At 38.5% G+C, this 25,251-nt stretch overlaps 1 protein-coding gene across 4 annotated transcripts in view; it reads left to right on the top strand.

The window, feature by feature from the left end:
* DYM (dymeclin) overlaps nucleotides 1–25,251 on the top strand; it is a 213,662-nt gene that overhangs the window by 17,178 nt on the left and 171,233 nt on the right. For all 4 annotated transcript variants that reach the window (XM_055790767.1, XM_055790765.1, XM_055790766.1 and 1 more), the window contains 4 exons: nucleotides 6,813–6,865; nucleotides 7,539–7,632; nucleotides 8,958–9,091; nucleotides 15,870–15,942. In XM_055790767.1, the coding sequence (XP_055646742.1) occupies nucleotides 6,813–6,865; nucleotides 7,539–7,632; nucleotides 8,958–9,091; nucleotides 15,870–15,942 (354 nt within the window). The remainder of the gene's footprint in view (nucleotides 1–6,812; nucleotides 6,866–7,538; nucleotides 7,633–8,957; nucleotides 9,092–15,869; nucleotides 15,943–25,251) is intronic.

Below are 25,251 nucleotides of genomic sequence, written 5' to 3'. Positions count from 1 at the left end.
CTACCAGCAGTTTAGTTTTAGGTTGTGTCAAGCTTTTCATGGTAGAAGGTGTATTGTGACATCCTCTTCCGTAAAGCAGGTCATGGATGCTAAAGCAGGTGAAATCCCCTTAGGCTTCTGAGAAATTTCTGGTTTAGCCATTAGGAAGTACTTGGTGATCTAAATTCACAATCCTGCATGTTCATTTTTATTTTTTTTTTTCTTCATGGGTCCTTATTTGTTAGTGCAGAATAGACTCATGGAAGCTGCATTAAAATCGTATGAAATGTCTTAAATCTGCCACTTCCTACATTTCAAGTGGATGATTTATCAATCTGAATAATGTTTGGATATTGGAAAAATAAAATACAGCTGTTCTGGATGACATTTTTAGTTATTGTTACAAGCAAGAGCTGTGAGGTTTACATTGGAGTCTTAGCTCTCGGTTTAGGCAGACCTTTGTGTTTGGTGCTCCTGTGAGTTGCTACCAAGAATGCAACCTTCTCCTAACCAGTGGTATTAGTTACAATTCTTTCCTGATGGAAAACTTAAACCAGAATTAACTAACACAGAACTTGCTGAAAATCATGTGCTTAATATTTACTGTTCCGCTTTGTTCCTTCCCCGGAGTTTTTAATGAGTCGCTTGTTCAAGAATAGTGTTCATGAGCCTTTAACGGAAAGATATAAAAATGAGCAACTTTTATTTTGCCTTAATGTGGTACATTTTTAAATTGGTACAATAAATTATATGCAGCTTTTTATTCTTTGACGTCTTTCCTCCAGCTAGTCCACTAAAGTCAGCATTCCCACAGTATGAATTTACTGAATGGGCTGATTCTTCTGTTTTTTATTCAATGGCAAAGAGAAAAGCTTTACTTAGAGGAAAAAAACTGTCAGGAAAGCTGCTCCCTTGTGGTTTTTTCCCCCTCTCTTTTAGAGGTGGGGAGTTGTCTGCTATGGTTTGTTGGGCCTTATTCTTATCATTATAAGGGTAGGTGTTGTGGTATGGGCATGTTTATAGTTACAGTTTGTATGCAGAATACTTCCTTTTGGCATAATGAGATATTTTAACAGTAGTCACTGCCACTTTGAAACCTCTTATATTGTGATGCCTTTAAAATCAGGTAAAACCACGTTCTTCAAAGGTGACTGCTCTCAGGAAGCAACATTTGCTGTCTTTTATTAATTATGGTTTTGCTGAAGTCTTTGGGACTGATTGTTAGTAAATTTAAAGTAAGGCAACTGAATTCAACCCCTCTAACTCCACTGATATTTTTTCTTTTTTTTTTTTTTTTCTTCCTCTTTTTGGAAGTCATGCTTTTTTACAATATATGCCAGAATAGCTGACCGCATAATCCAGTTTTCTGGTAGTATGAAGCCAGAAATAAAGATCTGCAGTCAATGAAAACTATGAAATTTTTTTGAGCAATAGACTGCTTAGTTTACCAATCTTCTCTACCTCTATTGAAAGATGCTTTCTTACAGAAAACTTAACTCACTGATGAAGAAACTCCTTGTACTGTAATCAATACAAATACAAAGTGATTAAATACCAACAAAATAAAAAGCTTGATGTAAGATCAGTTATGAAATGGTAGAAGAGCAATTTCAGCAAGGCAAAACAGAATTTGTATTGTCTAAATACTGATCCGGTATTATGTTTTACTTGGTCAATCATCATTGCTTATACATATGATAGGGTACTCATAATTTTCACTCTTCCTTGTGAGATATAAAGAGGCAATTTTGCTTTGTGTTAGTGTTCCTGTATGTTTGAATAATGGCGTGTGCATCCAATTCCCAAATGGCATTTATATGATAGTACAGATTTGAGGGATTTAACTTTTGTATCAGGAAAGAGGTGACCTCTAGTATTCTATCTAGTAGTATATCAAGGCAGTATTTGAGCTTGCAAGTTTGAACTTAATTTTGATATCTTCTCTCCCCTTCCTAGTACAGAGTTCTTATTACGTGATGTAGGCATAGTAGACCTCTCTCCTGTGGAATGGGCTACCCTTGATTACTCTTTACTTCTACCCCTGATGTGTGATACCTGGCAGCACTTAGATGCTTCCTGTGTATAGATGGGTTTGTATTTGTATGCAAAATATTCTTGCTGCTTGCCATGTTGAGATGTTACAAGGCAGTAATTACTGCCACTGTAAAACCTCTTGTGTCCTGATACCTGTAACATCAAACAAGATAAAACCATTTTGTTTAAAGAAGTCTGTGTTGTCAGGAAGCAGATTTCACTATTATTATTAATTTTGGTTTTGCTGAAGTCTGTAGGCCTCCTGTCTACGTTTAAAAAAAAAGCAAATAATTTCTTGCTTTTATAAAGGAACTTGGAAATGCTGGCCACCAGATCACAGGATGAGGCAGGAATTCCTGTGGAGCCTGTAATTTTTTCATAAAGTATGTGGGAAGCAATCCCTCACCTCACACATTTGCTTGGATCTAAATGAGCGTCAGATCTGTGTCGTTAAGTATATTTTCCTTTGAATCCTTAATGTTTACCCCCTGTGCTCACAACTTGTTTGAGTCTCCACACCAGGTGATACCTTTTGCTTGGAAAATTGTGGAACAGGTAAATATGATTGTGATATGTACCACTTTCCCAAAACCAGATGGTTTAGTTCGGGTAGTACTAGTTGAAATAATATGATTACATGTACAAACTCACCCAGGTCACTGTGATCGTGAATTTAAAAGATCCATGGCCTGAAGCTGGTGTTTGTTGCCATGTGCGCATGAACATCTTCCAAAGTGGTGTCTCCTCCACACCAGGGCTTTACTAGATGTTACTGGGTTTCTCCTAGTGGTGCTCAGCAGTGCTATCAAGCAGCCAGAAGGTTTTACTTACATTTCTGCTTGTTTATTGCTAGAAATTGATACTTCTTTCTAGTTGAGAATATATTAACAATTCTCAGACCAGGGGATATTTTACTCCTATATCCCTAATGAATCTCACATCTATTTTTATGTACTCTAGAAAATAATGTCTTTCAGAAGCTTCTTTTCAGTTCTGAAAAGGTGTGATTTTTATTTTCCCACGTATTGGTAGATAAAATTGCAGAGTGGAAAATGTGTGGGATTTTTTCCTTTTCTTTTCTGAAAGGTTGTTTTCTCCTTGATCCTCCCATAGGTACTTGGTTACAATTAAATGTAGTATGTTGAAGGGGATCAGTTTAAATGCATTTTAGACTTTCTTCTGTCTCAAGTAGCAAGCTCTTGAAATACATATCTATACAATGTGCATGTGTACACACATATATTTGGCAGCAAGGCAACCCGTGTTCCTCAGGGGAGGGTTTTCAGGGAATGGGAGCTATTATTTGTGATCAGTGCAGTCTTGTTAGTGCTGAAAAATAGTTTGAATACTATAAATACTGCTCTTTGGATCAATGGAAGGATGGATGTTTTAGTGTTAGGTTTCCATTTTTATGTACATTCATTAACCAAATATCATCTCCACAGGGACTGTAGAGCAAAGTCAGTACCACAGCTGGTTGTAGCGTTTCTTTTGTGCCACCCTTTGAATCTTGGCTCAGGCATTTTTTACCTAAGTGTTAATGTCTTTTGTCTTCAGAGGACAAAAGAAATACACAGTTTTTTCCATGTCTCTCACTTCTCCTTCCTGCCCAAGTGAAGGAAAGAAAGCCTCTGCTAAGCTTTGCCCCAGATACCTCGTAATAGGTGGCTATTTTTTGTACTGCCCACTATTTCTCCATGAATCCATCCTTGGGGATGTAGCAGTAGTATTACTTCTGTTACGTGTAAGAACACCATTTCACTGGTGTGTGTGTATTGGGGTGGTATTATGCTGTAGTTCCTCCTCGCTAGGTGTTTCTGTTGCATGAAGTGAAATTTTGCAGGTGGTGTTGCCTAGTCTTGAGTATGGCAAAATCTGGTTTTGTGTTTTGATGTATGAATAAGAGGGAGTGGGCTGTAGTTAATTTTTAAGCTTCAAACTTTGTTTTGGTAGGAAAAAGAATGACTCAAGTGTTAAAAGCTTTACTGAAGGTCTGAAGGTCTGGCTTGGTTTGCCACTATTTCTGATTCTGAGAACATGCAGAAATGAGGCAACTGTGGAATTTTTTTGAAGACTTTGTGTGGGTTTTAGTAACTCAAAGGGAATACACCTCTCTTCCCCCCCCCAAGAATGTTGTACTTATCTTAACTGCTTAGACATTAGGGGGAAGATTAACTATAATTGAAAGCTGAATGTCTGCATTTATGGTTTTAATCCTGGAGCAATTACAGTAATCACATAGGCTGTATTACAGAAGTCCCAGCATCTTTGGATAGTGGGAGGTGGGTTCCGTTGTGTTGGATTACTCAGTACCTAAGAAGTCTCTGCTGAGTTGGTGTTTCAATATAATGTTCACCCTGCCTGTCAGCTCTGAGGAAGGAATACATCCTGATGACAAGCAGCCAGCTGGACAAATTTAGAAAGGGGTTTTGTTTTTTGGTTTTTGTTTGTTTTTTTTTTTTAAGTGCAAAAAGTTCTTGTTTCATGTTGTTTCATATAGACTTAAACTCTGTTGTCTGTAGTTGCTGGCAGGGAGTTCTAGCTTAATACCATTTGTTTTTAATTACTCTGTTTTTAGCACTGAAACAAGAGACCACCTTTGAGAGTAAGTCTACTGTTTTTCAAGTATATATGACAGTGTAAGTTTGTTCTTTCTGAGACTTAAGTTTCAAAACAATTTGAGAGGAACGAATGCTGATATTTGAATTAAAAAAAAAGCCAATCTGCATAATCTACATTTGTCATAGGATATTGAGCTGTAGCTGAAGAGCTGTCTCTGCTCTCAGCTCACTACACAGTAAATTAGTCTGATAGGCAGGAAAATTTGCAGGCATCTTAAACCTTAATTTGTTTGATGTCTCTATCTTGAAGCATTTCCTATTGAAAAATTTTAAAATAATTTTTTTGGCTCTTTTTTCTACCAATATCCTTAACCCCTCTTCTTGTCCCCAGGAGTTCGGGCACAGCTCACTCAACAGCTTCCAAGACCACAGCTCCACGCTAGATTTTGAGCAGCAGACCTGGTTTAGGGGCTTCCCACACAGCACCACAGTTAGTTTCAGGTTGATGCAACAGTTCTTAGGACTGCTGTAAACTAGGTTAGCATCTAAATTTAAAAATGGAAAGAAAGGGGACTGTTGCCCCCACTACGGTCTTTTAGAAGGTGGCTGGCAGAGCTGTAGGTGGTTGCCGAGATGGGTTTGAGCAGGTGGGACAGAGAGAGTGCATGTGGTACCATGCCCTTTTTTTTCTTCAGTCTCTGATTTTTTGTGTAAATCAGGTTACTCATCAGAAAACTTAATGCGTAGGAAGCATCAGCAACTTTGACAATCCAATTATGGCACTATTAAGTTTTGCAGTATTTTTGAGAGGAGTGCTTGAACAGAAGCCATACCACTGACTTTTATAAGCTTAGTTACTGTTCAGGTTTCATTACATTGCTACTTTCCTATTTATTCTGAAGATGGTGATTTTCATACCTTTAATTACAAGGATGTAGCTGCATGAGCTCTGAAATTGTTCAGCCAGTATTACATACTGTGTTACATTTGCAAGCATCAAACTGTTACTTTTTTTTCGACTGGCTCTTAATCTAGGGAACTTCAGGACTGCCATTCCTGTAGGTCAGAATGTATATTAATTGAGTCTGTGTAGAGTCTGTACAATTTTCTCCCTTAACCTGAGCAGCTGTGCCTGTAGTGATAGGACAGGGGGGAAATGTTTTTTAAACTAGTAGAGGGGAGATTCAGGCTAGATGGAAGGGAGACATTTTTTACCATGAGGATGATGAAACAGTGGAACAAGTTGCCTTGTAGGTCTTAATACTGGGACACCTTCTTATTGTTTAATGTGATGTTGGACACCATGTCTGATTATTGTTTGTCGTGTCTGTCCCGTGTTCCCCCCCCTCCCCCCAATCTGTTAAGGGAAAATAGACTTCCCATGTATTCTTCTGTTTTGTTTTCAGGAATCAGTTACTCTGCACTGGTAGAAGTATATAAATGTCTTTTTATGTGCTTGATACAGCCGGTATTTCCTTTCAGTGATTGTTGGCAAATTCTGCTTTAGTGCTTTATTGTTCTTTTCAGCTGATGGCTTTCATTGAGGCATACCAACTGTCAATTAATGAAGTTATGAAAAATTTGGTTATCTGATGTGATTGTTGCATAGTATAGTAACATCAGTTAAAGGAAAGTGGTGTTTAGCTTGAGGTTAAATGACATGTTGAGGATGCTTTATGCTTTTTCAAAAGATGTTATTTCATGTGATCATTCTTGTAAAAGAATAGTTCTTTCTGTAGGCTACTGTGTATTTTCGGTGGCATCAAGCTAATTCAATGGCACCATTGAAGCCACAAAGATAGTAGTAGTAACATAAATGGTGTAGTGACATCATTTCACATTGACAAACAATTCACTTTTGAATGTTAGTTTCCTGTTTTATAGTCACTGTACTTCAAATGCATGTTGTACTGCCTGATGCTAGGATGACCACGCACTGGAATGGGTTGCCCAGAGAGGAGATGGAGATACTCAAAAGCCACTTGGATGTGGTCTTAGGCAACTGGCTCTTGGTGGGCCTGCTTGAGCAGGGAAATTGGACAAGATGACCTCCAAACGTCCCTTGTCACCTCAGCCACTCTGTGCTTCTGTGATATTTCTGTAAACCAGTTAATGGATTGGTAAAATTAAGTGCTTCATAGAAATATTTTACTACTGGTTTGTAATGCATTTTCACTTCAAGTGCAGGAACACAGTTGCTTGTATAACTCTTTTTATTTTCTTTTTCCCCTCCTCTAGTGCTGATTTAAAGCTCTTGGAAGAAGCCACAATCTCAATCTGCAAGTCTTTAGGTAAGAAATTGTGACATCTCTTTTTCTGCTTTATCAGAAAAATTAAGAAACAGCATTCAAGTGCACATCCATGTCTTTAGTGTACTTTACTTGTGTGCATTCTACTAATAAGTTTAAAATAGTGTAAGGAGTGTGTTTATACATATCCCAAGCTTTTAGAAACTTCCATTATTAACGGTTATGTAGAAATGACTTGAAATGACTGAAAGGTTTAAAACAAGTAACTTCATCCCTACTAGATCTTTTTCCCTCTGCCCTCGAAGCTGATGAGTAAGGGGAGAGAATTAATCAGAGGATGAAGGGAAGGGGTAGTATAAATGTAATCAATGATGTTCAAGAAGGTAAAAGCTAGTTGTGAAAATCTGCCTGATTTTCTGACAGGAGACTATTGTGCTGTAGACAAGTCTTGGAAAGGAAGCGGTATGAGCTCCACATTTAGGATATTTTAAGTCTAGGATGAAAAGTACGTTTAGAGAACATTTATGGGGTAGTAAAGCATGTACTGGAGAAATGTAAAAGAACAGCAATAGCTCTAGAGAAAAACAGACATACTGTGCTTTATGTAGAAATATTTAAGACATCAAAATTTAGTTTCTATATATTGTTTGAATTAAGTAGTGGCAACTTACGCACGCTATATAATCATATGTTTGGATTTTTTTTCCTCATCTAGTTGAGAAGAATCCTCGAACAGGAAACCTTGGGTCATTGATTAAAGTCTTTCTTTCTAGAACCAAAGAGTTAAAAATTTCAGCAGAATGTCAGAAGTAAGTACCTGGAAAAAAGCTGTGTGTGCCATTTCACTTTTAAAATGTTCCTTTTTCTCCTAACTCTTGAGTTTTTTACTTTGCTGCTTAACATACAGACTAAAACTTAAAATTCTCTTAAATTATTGTTTGAAACAGAACAAGTATCTAGTACTCTTCCAAACACAGAAGATGAAGTGTAATAAGTGTAAATAGATTGCTGGGGAAAATGACATGTTTGTGTTCATCCTGTGTGTTACATAAAGACATTTGTGTACAAATAGTGTAACTTCTGGTTACTACTGGTTTAGAGCAGTTTAAAAATCACCTGACCTTTTCAGCTAAATCTTAATATATGAACCAGTATTTTATCTTGGAAATATTTAAAATTGGATTTGAACACAAACTTCTGTATAAAGACATTGCTTTCAAATCATATCATGCAGCTGCTGTTGGTTTTGCTTGCCCCTTTCAACAGTAGAAAACTCCAAGAGGTTATCTGTGCAGCTGTCTATATTTTTTGCAGGAAGCTTTCTGGAATTGCTCCTCAACACCTGTAGACAGATGTCCAACTCTCATCAGATCTGGGGCTTCAAAAAGGAAGACTTCCCTTTTAATGCCCCTTGCTCCCAGGACTGCCCTCAACCTTTTTACTTGTATCTGGAGAAGTTATTCCTGCCTGGATAGCTCCTGCTTCTTTAATCCAAAAATACCTTGAATGTATAGCTTCAAGCAAGAGCTTGACTATATGCTCTTGTGTGGGCTTCCTGGCAGTTGCTTATTGGGACTCAAGAAAATGTAATGAAGCTATATTCCCCTTGCATTCAGAAAGCATGGAAAATATTTGTGTGTTGCATTGAAAAATCTTGCTGTATTTTGCTTGTGAAGTCCATAAATGCCTATGGTCATCTGAAGGCTATTTAACTGGGAAGAGTGCTAAGGTTCAGAGAGCCAGAGTAGCTTTTATATCTGAACCTGTTGGAACTTTTCAAACATCTGGGTGGCTTGAGTCCCTAGTATCTAGAAACCTTTAGAAGCAGAGTGAGCCATCTGGTGAACCCTTCAGAGAGTGGTACTTCTGGCAACTGTGGTGTTTTTGACAATACAAACTAGGAGTAAGCTTGTATTCTCTTGCAGGAAGCAAAAAATACTACTTTTAAATACATTTCTGGTTGGTTTACTGTAGTGTCAGCTGAAAACTCCCTGCTTGAGCACTTTGGCTTTTCCTTGCTTCATCTGTAGGAGCCCCTTTGTGTCTACTCTGGCATATATTTTTCTTGTGCATTTTGATGCACATTTGCAGGTTAAGCATTACTGATTGTTCTTTCTTTCTGCTTCTTTTCTAGTCATCTCTTTATTTGGCAGGCTCACAATGCACTGTTTATTATTTGCTGTTTGCTGAAAGTGTTCATCAGTCGCATGTCAGAAGAGGAGCTACAACTTCATTTTACTTATGAAGAGAAAGCACCAGGCTCATATGGTAGGTATACGCTAGTGCTAGTGAAACAAATGTCCCACAAGAAACTAAAAAGTACTGATGTTTTTTGTAGATGTGGCACTTGGGAACATTGTATGGTGGTGGACTTGGTAGTGTTAGGTTAATGGTTGGACTCAATGATCTTAAGGGTGTTTTCCAACCTAAGTAATTCTGTGATTGTGTGTTTTGTTTAGGCTAAAAATCCCAGACTTTGCTTTAAAACTAGAAGTACCAATGATGTTATGTGCAACATGTTTACTGTTCGGGACAGTCTGTTGAGATTGAAAGTATGTAGTCAATAGTAAACCAGACTTATTTGAGGTCTGAAGTAATTTGGTGTAAACCATCTTCCTTTGTATCATACATATGAAAGAGGACACCTTCAAAATGTGATGAGAGCTTTTAATAACATATTGACTATCATCTTCTGCTAGAACTGTATGTTTGTTAACTAGCTGTTCGTGTGTTACAGGTTCTTATAGCAAAATAAACCTCTTTTAGAGCAGGGTTTGTTTGGTGTGTTTTTTCTTTAAAGATCTGTGTTAAATTTAACCTGGTCATTTATTTACAAACTTGTTTTGGCTTTTTTTTTTAAACAATTGTTCAGAAGTGATGCTGTAGACCTACTTTAGCTTTAGTCACTTTTGTACAGTTTGAAAGGTGCTAATGGTCCTGTTCAGAAGAGAATAAAACTAGGGTGAAGCTGGCCACATACTACTGCAGGAATGCTGCTGCTGCAATTATTTAGTGTTTCTTTTCACAAATGTTTCATAAACTAGCATCAGGTGGAGAGTGGAATTAATGCAATTTTTAGGAATTTAATGAGGGAAGATAACAGTACTATGTTTAGAAATGATCTGTTGAAAAGGTAACTGCTAAAATGTAATTAGTGGGCTGTAGATTGTACAAGAATACAGGAAGAGTCAAAGAATTTAGGCAGAATGCTCAGAAGTAAGTGCATCTCCAGGAAACGGAGCATGTATTTCACAAGACAGAAAAGAAAAGGTGCTCAAGGGATCTAGCTGTTCTGTTTCTGCTATCCAGTCCTCCTCCTTTTTGAATGTGAATAATGTGAATGCATGGAAAATCTGTCTGCCACAAATCTTTATGTAGTGCCATATCAAGATGCTCTTACAGAACACATGATGCATAATGCTGGCACAGCTGTGAATCCCTTTGCTTTGTTGTAAAGATGCTGTTGAGTTTGTAATTGCATGTTGTTTATTGCATAAAACCAAAAATGGTCTGGCAGAAAGGACTGGTATCAGAATGCTGATATTGTGGGAGTGGACTGTGGAAGAACAGCCAAAAATGCCTGACTATGGGTTTCCCTCAACAGTCAGCCAGCAAGGACACGGGTTGAGAAAGTGCATTAGCTGCTTGCTCATTGAATCACAGAGCGGTCAGAGTTGGAAGAGCCCTCTGGAGATCGTCTAGTCTAACCCCCTGCTAGAGCAGGTTGCACAGAGTTGCATCCAGGTGGGTTTTGGATGTCTCCAGAGAAGGAGACCCCACAGCCTCTCTGGGCAGCCTGTTCCAGGGCTCTGCCACCCTCAAGGAAGTTTTCCCTCACATTCAGATGGACCTTTCTGTACTGCAGTTTGTGCCTGTTGCCCCTTGTCGTGTTGCTGGGCACCACTGGAAAGAGCCTGGCCCTGACTTGCCCTTAGGGTGTTTGTAGACATTGATAAGCTCCCCTCTGAGTCTTCTCCTCTCCAGGCTGAACAGCCCCAGCTTTCTTAGCCCTTCCTCATCAGGGGGATGCTCCAGTCCCCTCACCATCTTGGTAGCCTCTGCTGGGCCCTCTCCAGTAGTTCCCTGTCTCTCTGGAGCTGGGGAGCCCCACACTGGACACAGTACAATATGTAGTGAATAGCGACAAATGTTCTTCAGAATCTGTTTTACCTCCTTGGCACCAGCTGTTGCTCTGGGGAAATCAAACTTCTGGTGCCAAAAGATAAGTGCTACATGTTGAAATGGTTTAGTGTATTTAAGCTGTGATGAGTGATCTCCAAGAATGAAGTCAGGTAGCCGATGCATTAGAAAATAAGACGTGCTTATAGTAAGCTATCACTGCAGACCACCTGTGGGTTTATACTTGGGTTAAAAAAAATTGCCCGCCTCTTGCTTCAGTGGTACAGCGTAGCACAGCAGGACAGATGGAAAAGCTGAGATGTTTTGTTAGCTTGAACCCCTGTGATCTTTATCCCTTTTGCTGAGAGCTCCTCACAGTGTGGTATGAAAAGTGATTCTCACTGGGGTAGATGCATGTTTGTACCATGTCTAGTAGCACTTGATTGTAATTCACAGTGACATTTATTAGTGATAATTTTGTGCATATTGATGGCAAATGTACTTAGCAATTATCTTTGAGCAGATTGTTTGGTGGATGTTCTTGATTAGGAAGGTAATTGTGTGTGGTCTGCTGGTGAGAGCAGGGGATGGAGGCAGGAAAATGAGCTCCTCCTCTGCTTTCCCAGTCCAGCTGTGGCTTTAAGTCTGCTGCTGCTTTTGACTCAGGTTTCCAACTGGAGATGATTCTTGTGACCTTCTTCAAGGTATTGAGGTTCATAATTTGCTGTGTTTACATAGCAATTGTTTTTTGTTCCTAACAAATCTTCACCTAGGTTGTTTGTTTTTTTTTAATATAGAGCATGGTAATAAGGTAAATGCCTTCCTTATAGCTTTTATGCTTAGCTATAGGAAAAGTGAAGCATCATTAATGGAGCGTAATAAACTGCTGTTGTGTTAGGGACTGTTAGAGTGAGCAGAAAAAAAAGAAATTTTTTTTTGTTTGTGTTTTTATAGTTAAATGAAGTGTATCTTGAATTTTTATTTTTTCTTCTTTGGAAAATGGAGCATGCCATGTTTTTCTGAAGTTTACACAGATTTATTAGTACTTTTACTAAAGTTTTACATACTTAACACTATCTTTGACCATGCTTTTTAAAAAATTTTTTTCTTAGTGATCCTTGCTGTATTTTCATTTGCCAGAGCCTGGTGGTATTTTACTATTCTTCAGTTGCAAGTATGTTAAAACAAACCTTATAAAATATGTTATTATATTGGTTAATGTAAATAAAGTGTCAATATAGACAAAAGCTTTAATACAGTGTCTGAATTTTGAAGTACTGTTTGCTTCTTAATGGCTGCTGAGTAGTTATTGGAAAGAAAGGTACAACCAACCAACACCACAGCCAACCTCTCTCTTCTATGATCTGTTCTTGTATGCCTTGTCCAGTCTCACACTCACAGCCTTCTGAGAAAAGGTAAAACTATTCTTTTCAGAATCATGTTAAAACTCCTTTGGAAATGCTGTGCAGTGGTGTTTGTTTCCCTGTTATAGCTACGAGCATCGCCTTTTTTTTTTTTCCTTCTAGTTGGAGAATATATCCTAGTACCATGTTCTCTGAGTTTAAATATAGCACCTGAGAACTCAGAGTGCATAACTGCAGTGTCAGCACGTCAGGCTGCTCATGCTGCGGTTGGTCAGCACATTGACACCTGCTGTATGATATTTGATATGTCAGGCAGAAGCGTATAGTGTATGATAGTAATGATGCATGGAAAAGATCCTGGTCACTGGCTACTCAGCAATACATCTTGTATTTTGACAGGTTGCATACGATATAGCCACTATTGTTGAGATAATGTTTTTTGTAACTGTCTTATCTGGAAGAATTCCCCTCCCAGATTTTGCAATTCATATTCTTTTAATTTTTTGTGAACGTTGAATTTGTGCTCTTCTGTTCTAGGCTGTGTTTTAAGCTCAGGAGAAAGCTGTGTGGTTGTAACGCTGTATTTGGTGTATTATAGCAAATAAGAGGGTGTAGAGGTGGAAATAAATAACAGTACATTTACTGCAACCCTTAAACGAGTTTGAGTGTTCAGCTATCATAAAAAGGAAATAAAAGATGCCAATTAGTTTATGTACTCATTATTAACACTCTTAAGTGAAAGCTGGGAGCTTTTGAGAGTCCTCAGAGCTGAAGATCAAACCACAAAACCCAATGAAGCTTTAAGTCTGCTGGTCATGTAATGAATTGAACAGATAGGGCTTTAGGTACTGTTTTGCAAGTAACACAAATTATTTCATTAGTGGTCCTATCCTACTGTAGGAGCAGTAGGGCAGAAAAATAAGTAGCATCTGAGGTGAGGTTATACTTTGTTATGCCTGAGTATCTTACTGATATTAACCACAACCACCTGCTACAGCAGCTCAGATTAGGTCTTGACAACATAATAGTTAGGTTCTTGAGAAGAAAGACGATTCTGCTATCCATGTTAGACCCTCTGCCGTGGCCTAGGATAGAGCTGGGCTGGTTTTACTAGAAATGGAGTCTCCTGGCATGTATACTTTCCTCTGGATAAGCCATTTTGCCTGTGTAGCGTCTCCTAATCCAGTGTCTGTAATGTGCATAGCTTTGAAAAATTGTAAACACTATTTAAAAAAAATCATACACGAAAAAAACCTCCATCAAATTAAACAAACCCAAAACGAACGAACCCCACCAAAAAGCCAAAACCCCCCACAATGCAAGTATAATATAGCTGATGAAAAATGGTGTGTCAGCGTAACTGGCTGTTTTTAAAACTGTTTGCAGTTACTTCTGCACTGTAATAGAGTGTAGGAGATGCACCTATGAGTCCTCTCTCTGCAAGTCTGCTCGAATCTTATCTGGACAGATTCACCCTTTACTTATTTTCCCCAAGGCTTTACGCATGTCTTTGATCCAAATATGCGATCTATTAATGTGAATGAGTATTGTGTGTATTGTCTTTATCCTGCTATTGAAAAAGGCATTGTTTATGAAAACACATAGTGTTCCATGTTTATAGCTCTCTCTCACGTTACAGATTTGGCATGCATCCGCTTCATTGTCTTGGCAAGACAAGAATTAAACAAGAATGCCTGTGCCCCAGTGGGGAAAAGGATACATTAATTATTGTAACTGAATGACATTGATTACAGCAATTAAGCTTCTTTTAAAAAAAGAAGAATAGTTCGAGAGCAGAGCAGGAAAGACTAACATCTTCCATTCTGCGTGATTGTGCTAACCCAGTATTTTCTTTGTTTATCTTGATTATAGTGTGTGTGTGGGACAGCCCTCTTTCATGTTCAAATAACATTATTCTCTCTTCGAATAAGTTGTGTGTATAGTGTGGTGTGAGAAATGATAGTCTTAAAATGCACTCACTTTTTTTCATCCTTTTTCCTCTCTCCTCCCTGTTCTTGATTGTCAAAGGGAAAAAAACTAGGTACCTTTTGGAAACTAATAGCAGTCTACAAGCATTTTCTAGATTTAGAAAACTTTAGGAAACAGTCACATTCAGGTTACTTTGGAATACATTATCTGGGCTTCATTATTGGCTGTGGTTTCTGTGTAAGGTTAAATACTCCTAGCAGTGCTTGGTTTTTACTAACAGGAGCTACATTGTGTTGCTCATGGGGGATTCTATATAAAGGAAACCATGTTTCCGTGATAAAAAACTGGTTTCCTTTAGAATGTGCAGTTCACTAGGTGACAATTTTTAATGTGCTTTTAATAAACCAATTGTGGAAAGAAATAATTTGCTTTATTGTGAATATTCCCTCTCGTGTGCTTCTTAAAATTGAGTTCTGGATTTAAGAACAAACTTGGGTTAAACAGAGTAACATTGCCATAACCTGGCTATAGTGTTGTGTTTATTGCAAGACACATTTATTTGAAAATACAAAATAAACAGGCATTTGGGTAATCATTGTGCTGCAGTGGTGTAATGTCTATCAGGTAATGCAGAGGGAAAAGCTATGCCTGCTCTTAGGCTGGTCAGCACTATAAACCTCTACACTTCTTTGGGCTGTAGGTTTCTCTTTATACATTTATTTTGAAAGTGGAAAAAATCCTGATGAGCCAAGAGACCTATCTGCTGGTTTTTTAGTATAATATGACAATGTCAAATGGTTTAATAAGTTTTTTCGTCAGTAAGTCTTGCAAGTCTTCTGTTACAGTTGCTTTTAAAAATTGCAGTACTAGTGTGAAATACCACCTGTTTTATCACTTAGAATAGTTGCATTTTTTAAATAATTTTTGATCATCCCATGCATTTTGTCACATTGTGTGTGAGTAGAGAATCATTTCTGCTCACTTTCATGTGCTTTGGAATGTCATGAATCCTTACTTGTCATTTAAATGTGTAATACCTCTTCAATAAATAAATATGTATTCATGAAAAAATAGTGTGTAGATTTAATTGCTTAAGAGCACCAGTGTTGTGTACAGTAGGCTGCATTCATTTGATAGATCACAGTTTAGAATATTGCTCAGCGTATGTTAGACAAATGAAACTGTTTCCTATCTGTCTCTGCTTATTCTTCAGTTGGGGTTAAAAAAAGGGGTTGGAAACTATGCAGAGTGCAGGGAATTTTGAGATGTGTGCCAGTGAGAAGTCCCTTGTGATCAGTTCAACTTTAGTAATAAGGCCATTTAATAGGACCTTAGGTAAGTAGTAAAGTAAGGCTTGATGTACTTAATAGCATATTCCTAGTATACCAACATCTCAATCTGTCTAATTGTTACTAGTTATTTGTTTTATATATAAAAGGATGAGCATCATCATTTCCTCTGGTAATAATCCCAAGTGCTTTGTATTTCGGGAAAGAGTGTCATCTCCTTAAGCAAGTAGAATTTCTCTTCTAGTGTTTGTTCCTTAATTAAAATCATCTGGATCTATGTGATTAAATCTTTGCTTTCTTTCAGTACTTGAAAATCTGGAAAACTTTTGATATGCTTCTTTTCAGGAACAGAGTGTGAAGATCTCATAGAAGAGTTGCTGTGTTGCCTCATCCAGCTCATTGTTGAAATTCCTCTCTTGTGAGTTGGCTTTTTTCTTTTTTTTTTTTTTCCCCAGCCTCCTTGTATAAACTGAGCGTTTGAGATAATCTAAAACTTAGAGTGATGAGGTTATAATGCTTAAATACTTGATTTGAATGCTCTGCGTGGTGGTACAGTACTGGTAATGAGAACCTGCTGGCAGTAGCAGCCCTGAATATGCTATTGGAAGAAGTACATGATGAGCATCTCACACCCAGTTCAAGCCATCAACAGAAGTTACCCTGTTCTGTTTTGTTTTGGGCAACCTGTGTTGGTATTGCTGAGTTTTGGCTGGAAATGGGTTGTGCTAATTGTACAGGGAAAGGTATGCTGGAGTTGTCATTTCACCTCTGGGGAATGCAGCAAGGTGCAAGCAAAAGTTCCTCTTCTGCAGCTCTCTGGGTTCTTGAACTGCATGTGCATTAAATGAGTCACATGGCTTATTTAATACTAATTTCTTAAATACCAGCAAATTGGTGTCTGAGAGAGAAGAGAAATGAACAAGTGCAATGTTTCTGTCGATCTCCAGATTGGTTTACATGGCTTTTTTCATGCATCTGCTGTATTTGGGATATGTTGATTCTGCATCTCATTAGGATATGTGTCATGAAACATACTTCAGTATTATTTGAGGAGAACTTAGTTCTTGGGGGAAAAATGTTTTTGCACACCTGTCCTGATAAGTTTTAATTTCTTTTCTCCCAAGGTAAACTTTACCAAAGATAGTATTAGCAGTATCTTTTGTCTTAAATTGCATTGTAGCTTGTGCCCAAAAAGTAGTACCCCAGTTAAAGCATCACAGTTTTAGAAGTTTCAGGTTATCTGTTGTCCTGTAGTAAATAGCTCGGATGATGATTCAGTTTCTGTACTTTGGATTGTTCTTTTCATTGGAAAGCTGACAAAGATGCAGTGTTTTTTGAAACATAGAACTCTGTCAACATTACATGAAGGTTTTGTGTAGGTACAGTGTAATGAATTAATGATATGATTTAGAGTGTCATTCTGCAAAGCTTGTCGGGACTTCCTCGAACAGATACACTTTTTGTTTGGAGCAGGTTAGAGGAAGTACAGAGGGGTGAAAGGACTGCGAGATATGGGCAAGTTCATAAATCCTGCAGGGTTTTATTTTTCTTTCTTGGAAGACCCAATGTGTGTGTGTGGAGTCCAGAATCATTTATTCTGTCTTTCTGGCAGAAAAATTTTTATGGTCATGATTATTTTAACCCTTTTCAACAACTGAACCTGGCAGCATCTCTGTTTCTGTGTGAATGTGGTTGCTGGGAATGGAAGCAGCTGTTGAAAGCACTTGCTTTACTCTGTATTGTATTGATAATAATGGCCTATTAAAAAAGAAGTTAAGGCCTGTCTATAATGTCCAGCTGTATCAAAAACATACTCACTTATCATAAGATAAATGTGAAAGGTTTTGGGTTTTTTGTCAAATAAGTTTTCTTAGCTAATTTTTTCCTGAAATAGAATGTTACTGAATTGTTGGTAAGATAATAACATTAAATGATAGTGTATATTACTGTCATCTTTACCAGTATAAGATGTTTAACAATAATGTGATAATGCCTTAACTAGTGATTTTATCCCCATGCCATTGAAGGGGAAGTAGGGTGTGGGAAAGTAGATACAGAAGAACTTGCTTTCTCTAATACAAAATCCATTTCTGTTCTACATAAAGGTATTATAAGGCAGAGGCATTTTTGCTTACTGCGATAATAGGTGGGTTTTTTTCACGAGAATTAGGTTTGTTTTAGTAGTGAGTTTACTTTTTTACTTCCCTCCCTCTCCCTGGTCAGGCTTACACTATAAATTCTTTCCCTACTTTGTATCAAGGGAGTAGTTAATTTCTGTCTTTATCTGAAATAAACCAAGAAAATTACAAGCCTAATATGTGAATTTTGGGAGTAGATGATACATGAAATATTCAAACTTGTAATGATTTCTGTAGCAGGATTTAGGATTGCTTGCCAGAGGATAGGCAGCTTTGGCAGCTTACAGTGGCATTGCTAGCAGAGTGTCTGTCTGTAAAATGGCTGTTAAAGGTGAATTTTTGTTGTGACAGACCATTAAAATCTCCATGCTGAGCCTGTCTTTGCTATTCTGAATGACACTTCAAAGTTTTTGTTAGGAGTGTTTAAGAGCCTTAGCAGAGGATTGTCACAATTAGTGTATCCCTTGGGTTCTGCAGATGCAGTTTCATGAAGGAGTGAATACAGCTGGCAGCTGCTGTCTAAATATATTGCTTCCTTACACCCCAGTTTAAACCTTTTTTTTTTCTCCTTTGTTGAAATACTAAGAATAGTTCTAAAGCTTGGAAAACCATCTGCCATGTCCAAAATGCAGGAGCAGAGGTACCTGTGCAACAGTCCTGCACTCTTTGCTTTTGAAATTGTTCTAAATGTTGCATCAGGTGCTTTTTGATGAAAGCACTATGCTTCAGAAGTATAATTTTTGCACCTTTCTCTCTTAATTTCAGATGTACTGTCTTTAATTTTTTTTCTTTGCAAATGTGTTACTGAAGAGTGGACAATGCAAGAGCATTGCTGGATGTTGCTGTGTAGATACTGCTAAGGGAGTAGTGAGAAATTTGCGATCATAACATAGTTCCTATTTTTTTTCTGTTGAGTATCGCGTTGTGAAGATGTACAGGTAATGTAAGATGACAAGTACCTTGTTCCAGGCTGACCAAAAGCAAAGTTAAGAGTTTTGCCTTTGCAGGGGCACTGAATTTACAAAGGCTCAAGTCTTTCTTGAGCACAGGCAGAGCTTGTTCACCTCTGAGCTTGTTCTACTTGAAGCCTTGGCAGAATGAGCTCATGTCTGCCTACAAAATAACCTATGGACAGGCTTAGAAGATGCAGGTGAGCAGTCTAGCTCAAAATCAATCAGGATGGTGTGAGATGGGGAAGACTACAAATGGCAAGCCTGTAATCACCTCTCTGTATCTCTTACTATGAAATACAACCGAAGAACTAAAATGTGTTGGCTTTTATTGGGAAAGGCTGCAGAGATGTACAGCAAAGCATATCTAGGAGTGTCTCAGAATTGGCTATGATGAATTTAAGAAAATGATTCTCAAAGTTAGTCTGTATTGGGGAAGGCAAATGTGCTTTAAGGCAGTTACACTCAGCATTGCTGAAACAGGTTGTTTAGTAAGGGTCCATGGGACTCTCTAGAGTTGTGACTCCGTATTGTAGAGTTATTAGTAAGATCTTGAGTTACCCTTTTGGAAAACAGGCTCTGCTGTGTTGTACAAAATGCCAAGGAAAAAGGTTTCATGTTTAATTTTAAGACATTTTATAGAAACTACAGCGTTATTACTTTTCAAGAATTAGACTTGTGTAGTCCCTTAAAACACTTGTGTTATGGTATGTTGGCATTTGATTTATGACTCCCTTGGGTATGTTACGGATACTCTGCTTTTTCTTTGGTTTTGTTAATGTTAGCACTCCAGAGTGTACGTTAATGATTAAAACTACACAGTCAGCAAAAAGATGCAACTTCAATATTTAACTGTATGACTTTTATGTAGAAGCTATTGCTAATGTTTTGTTGCAAGATAGAGCTCCCAAAGCTTTAAATTATAAAGGCTTCTTTCAGCAGCTTGTTAAGAGCTGGTATACATGACTGAACATCTGGTTGTTATCAGTATATTTTCACTTCATTAAAAACTATAAATGCATATGGAGGAAAAATGAAATACTGTGATCTACTTGCATCACTGTTAAGTAGCACCCTGTGGTGCCAGTAGAAGTTGATACTTCTATTACATTCCGTTATTTTCTGTAGTTACAATTGTTTTAGGTTGCAATCTTAGTTCGGCATTCAAATGTTAGCAATGATTTGACTCATTTAAGGACATTTCCTGGGAGCTTAAAAGTCAAACACAGGAGGAAGAATGGCAATATAATTGGTTATAAAGCTCTACAGAATCATTGCAATGTAGGAATGATGCCATGTACAGATGATGAGAAACGTGTAGACTTTTTTCCTTCCTAATTTTGAGCAGTGAAGAGGTTGAGAAATGATCTCTCTCCTATTTCAAGAGTGCCATATTTTAATTTTTTTGTTGCTTTCAAAACAATAGGTCAGGATTAGTGCTTTTGTAAAAAGGACTATTCAAAGAGCTTTTGTCAAGGTTGTAGTAGCTTCACTATTTGTAGAGCTATTTGACTTAAACATTTTTGGCAACTTTGTCTAATCATCAAAGGAAAACTTCCATCTGTTGAAACTTAGGTTGAATGTGGCAGAAAGACCCAAACTGACAGATTTGTAGTGCTTCACTTTGAAGATCCTCAAAATTTAAGACTATTGTGCTCTGTGTAGGAGGAATCTGATGAATATAAAGTGTATTTTATTGTACTACTGCACTTTGTGGTGGTGCATCAGATAGAGAATGTTTATTTGGAAGATATTCATCATCACTTGTATGTTTTTCTCTTGTCTGATGGCAGATATGTGGCTGCTTAAATGTCTGAAGGCCCTAAGCAGGAGAACCTTTCTCTGTATCACATTCTTCTTTCTGTTCTAATTGTATTCTAATTTGTTTTTTATTTTAGACTTAGATTGGTGTTTCTCTAGGACCTGTCTTTTCACTAGGTGAGCTTTAATTTACATTGAACTTGTGTCATACTTTCCAATCTCGGAGCATAGTATCACAGGTCTGTACAGTTTATCATGGAATCATAGAACAGTTGGGTTGGAAGGGACGTCAAAGGCTGTCCAGTTGCATCCCCCTGCCCCGGGCAGGGCCACCTCCCCCCAGCCCAGGTGGGTCCCAGCCCCAGCCTGGCCGTGGGCACTGCCGGGGACGGGGCACCCACAGCTGCCCCGGGCAGCCTCTGCTGGCGCCTCCCACCCTCACAGGAAAGAATTTCTTCCTAATACCTAATCTAAATCTCCCCTCTTCCAGTGTAAAGCCATTCCTCCTTGTCCTGTCACTACAGGCCCTTGTAAAAAGCCCCTCTCCGGCTTTCTTGTCAGTCCCTTAGGCACTGGAAGGCCACAGAGCTGGATGCAGCACTGCAGGGGGCGGGTCTCACCAGAGCAAAGTAGAGGGGTAGAGTCCCCTCCCTTGACCTGCTGGCCATGCTGCTTTTGTTGCTGTCATATGTTGTGCTGTATCCAAGCTCCTAATAATCTGCTTTCTGTTATGGTTTTGGGCCTGTTTTCACAAAAGATATTTGATGTATCTTGACAAACACCCGCTTGGTAGTATTTGGTCTCGTTCTCTGGTCCAGGCAGCAAAGATACATAGACACTGAAGTTGGGCACATCTCTTTTTGACTCCCTAAGAGTCTGAAGACTGTTTCAAATCAGTGACAGCAGCCATGTTGACAGGCATAAGCCTTTTTTGTCTATTGCTTAGACAACCATGAGACCCAAAGAGATTATTGCAGCCCCTACCTCAAGGTGGCTCTGCCTTGAAACCATTGGCTCACATTTGAAAAATGGTGTTCCAGTGGAGCAGGCCTGCATGGCTGGACCAGAGGACGTGATTCTCATGGTCTGGCTCTGACCAGATGTAGGTTAGTGGATATTGCTAACAAGCCTTGATGGGAAGGTAAATACAGAAGATTATAGATTCTTTGTGCAACACTTAATAGTCCTAGCCTTTTTCTAATGATTTTAGTCTGTGGAGGGAAGAACTGAATGTCAGTGAGGTGAAAAATGTACGCAGCCACGTAGTCTCAGATGGTTTAGGAACAGGTCTGGGACTAAAGGATATTGAATCCAACTGTCATTTTAATCCTTTAGATAACTCCCTTTAGAGTAGTTTCATCTCTTCTGTTATCTCACTCTCATTCTGTCTCCCAGTCAAGAATACCCAGTGAGTGGGAGATGCACTAAGAAACGTCAGAGATGCTCTCAGCTTCCAGTTGGTGTTTCCTAAGTGCCCCTTTGGGACATCTCCCAAATGTTTGGAGTTAGCAGTAATGAGTACAGTGCATTATCGGCTGCCACAGCGCGTATGTGCCATCAGCGGGTGTAAAATTGGGAGTGATTCCAAGAGGAAAGATTATGTTCACTTTGAGTTGTTGTACTTGTATCCTGAGACTGATAACCAGATATTCTACTTGCTTTTCAGTTTTCAAAACTGATCCTATTCTCTGTGGTGACTCCTCTTTCACCTTTCTGGTGGGCCCTCAGGAAGCAGGGAAATGAAACCTGGTTCCTGTATGATTTGAGAGTTTTTGTATGAATCAGCCCTTTTGGCAACTCTCCTAAATTAGAAAATAAGTTACCTTTTAACCTTTTGATACGCGGAGTAGACAGCTCTGGCTGGGTGAAAGTTCAGGAAAATATTTAAACAGGGAGGGGGCTTGGTCTAGTGGTGTGAGTTGGAATTCAAGAGTTTTGTTTCTGACTGTTCAGGCTATTTGCTCTGTAGGTGTGAAATCATTTATGAGCTCTCAGCCTCTGTGTGCTAAGATGTAGAAATAGCTGTGTTTCATTGAGTAATTAAAGTGTTTACAACAGCATGTGCCTTCAGAGTGGTAATTGGAGTTTCTAGGTGAGTTTTTTCATAATATATTACTTCTGTACCTCATCTTGGTTCCTCTTTCACAGACCTCTCGCAAAGGCAGAGGTGATGTGAGCACAGAAAGCAGTTGTGAGCGGTGCTTGGCATTGGAGAGAAGCCAGCAGCAGCAGGATGGTGACACATAGGCAGATTGTTGAAGTTCTTGGTAGATGATGCTGATAGAAGGACATACACATGGTTTTGATTGGAAAAAGTGAGTGCTGGGATACTGGAGAGCTGAGGTTTTAACAGAAGTGTAGTTCTTGTTCTGTGGGGGGCATTTAGAAACAGTAGTTAAGCTGATACTTCTCCCCTTACCAACTTAATACATGAAATGCTGCTAGCATCAGGCTCCTGCAATCTGCTCCTGTTGCTTTTATTTGAGTCTGCAGGAGCAGACAAGTGTATTCTGGGTTTTGTATTTTCCTACAGGCTATGATTGACAGGTGACCTTGCTGTTGTGATCTCCATGTTTTGCTCTGCTTCAGACTCCAGCATTTTTGTTACAGCTCAGAAGAAATCTGCTTTGAAACCTGGTGGTGTGTTATGGTGTGGCATGTGTTTGCTACATGGTACCATTTAGTGCCTGCACTTGGCTGAGGGTGCAAGCAGGTAATGGCAAGTGTTCAAGCTATTGCAGTGCGGAGAGTTACTGCTCAGGCAGGTTGACTTAACTGGCTTCTTGTGCGTGCTCTTCTTGTGTTCCTACCACAAAGAAGATCTTTCATCTTTGTTAAAGATTACTGTTTTGACCATAGACCTTTTTTCAGACATTTGGAACTTTTCAAGTGCAGTTTCAGCTTTGTGATATATTTGAAATAACTGTCTGTAAAAGGCAAGGTGAAATCTTGGTCCAGTTCAAGGAGACTGATCTGTATGAGGGTGTGATATATAGATAGATGGTCTAGCACTGTTCTCCAGCCCCAAACACATGAAGGTTGATAGCGCTGATGGAATTTACAAGTCTGTCACCACAATTAATAAATAAAAAAAGAATCAATAAAAATGTACATTCTTGATTGAAAGCCAGAGGAGAAGTGGTATCCTTCCCAGTTTGGTAGAGTAACTAATTCTTCCAGGATGCAATTTTTTCTAAAGCAGTACTTCTTTAAATCTAAATGCAGCAGTGTTGCTTTAAAGCAGTACTCCCAGGGCCATAGATCTCTCATAAAGGAGCCAGGATCTCTGCTATGTACCTGACAACTGGGATTAAGATGGAGAGTGTCTCTGACTTCCTAGCATTTTTGTTATTTGATTTTAATGAGTTGTCTGAAGTTACCTATAATACAAATTGTACATGATTGTTTAATTTAAAAGCTTTTGTTGAAATGATTTGGTATCATTGCTTTTGACAGGAATTCGTTGATGTGTCAACCGTTTCTCATTGAAGTGTAGATAATAAAAGGTGTGTTAAATATGTGCACGCATTTATGTTATGCTAGCATCTAGGAATCTTGTGTTTTGGAGCTCAAGTCAGCATTCTCTGAAGAATTCATAATTTATGATTATCACAGATATGTATGATATGTCTTTACTGTAGAGGCTAAATGTGTATATATAAAGCTTGTTGCCAGGAATCAGTTTTAACTTGGGTGTCACAGGCAGGAACTTTGACCTATTCCATCTGGTTAGAGAAACAGATTCTTGCTTTGTGTCATCATGCAAGAACTGTGATACCAAGGAGGACACCTACTTATAATAGCGAAAGAACCCAAATGCAGGAGAGGAACAATTGCCATGATTTCTAGAGTTCAGTCTGTGTCAGAGTGTTCCCTCATGAAAGAAGTACATCTTAAGAGGGACAAGAGAGTAGTATCGGTTGGTTTGTCTACTGATATGGGAATATATCCTCCAGAGGGAAGGAGGGAGAGAAAAGGAGGAAAAAAATAAAGCGAGGATAACTATTGAAATTTTCAAAAGAGAAAATCCAGAAGGGGTGGGTTAAAAAACCCCAAAACCCAGTGTATGCTTTGGTATGTTGCTCCATGAGGTCCATTTACTTGTTCTGTGGCTTTTTTGTTTGTTTTATAAGACACTTGGGAAGGAAAACAAAACAAAACCCACAGAAACCCAAACCAACATGCAGTTGTTCTGGTTTTCTGAAATAGCTAAATAATTTTGACGTGTAATTGATACCTGTGTTCATTATTTCTAGTTTCCTCCTCATCTGCAAGCAAACAGTTTTCAGAGGAAGTTGGAGATCGGCATAAATTCCATGTAAAGTCATTCTATATGACGGATAGCTTTGAATAAATAAATAAAAAAAGTTCAAAACCAAAACCCCCTATTCTGTAGTCTCTCAATATAAATAAACAGTATTTTCTTTGAAGTTAAAAGAGGTTCCTAGTAGTGCTTGTGACCCTTTAGAAATGCTTGAGTTTCTGAAGACTGTAGGTTTCACCCTTGGTGGAGAAAATAATTTTGCTCTGAAGCTTTATCATTGTACTGATAAATTAAGGGTGACTGTAGCTGGGGGGTACCCCAGATATCAGGACTCTGGTTGTGTTTATGCCAGGGCAGATTTAATTTGAACAGATTCTACAGGTTGAGTGGAATGTTTCTGCAGTTAAATGTGCCTAACTGGGTTTTGGATAGAAAGAAAATGAGGATAACTCACTAAGTAGAACTGCATGAATTCAGCATTCTTTCTATTTTTTTCTTTTAGAGTTATATAAGGGTATTGAAATCAGATTTCCACCCCTCCAACCCCACAGAAGAAAATTACTTAGTACATTACAGTAACCTCTTTGTTTATTTCTTTACACTGAGTCTTAGGA

This window comes from Falco peregrinus, chromosome Z, assembly GCF_023634155.1.
Source record: "Falco peregrinus isolate bFalPer1 chromosome Z, bFalPer1.pri, whole genome shotgun sequence".
NCBI classification, from domain to species: Eukaryota; Metazoa; Chordata; class Aves; order Falconiformes; family Falconidae; genus Falco; species Falco peregrinus.
The sequence above is the reverse complement of the archived record's forward strand: the minus strand, read 5'-3'. Positions and strand labels throughout refer to the sequence as shown.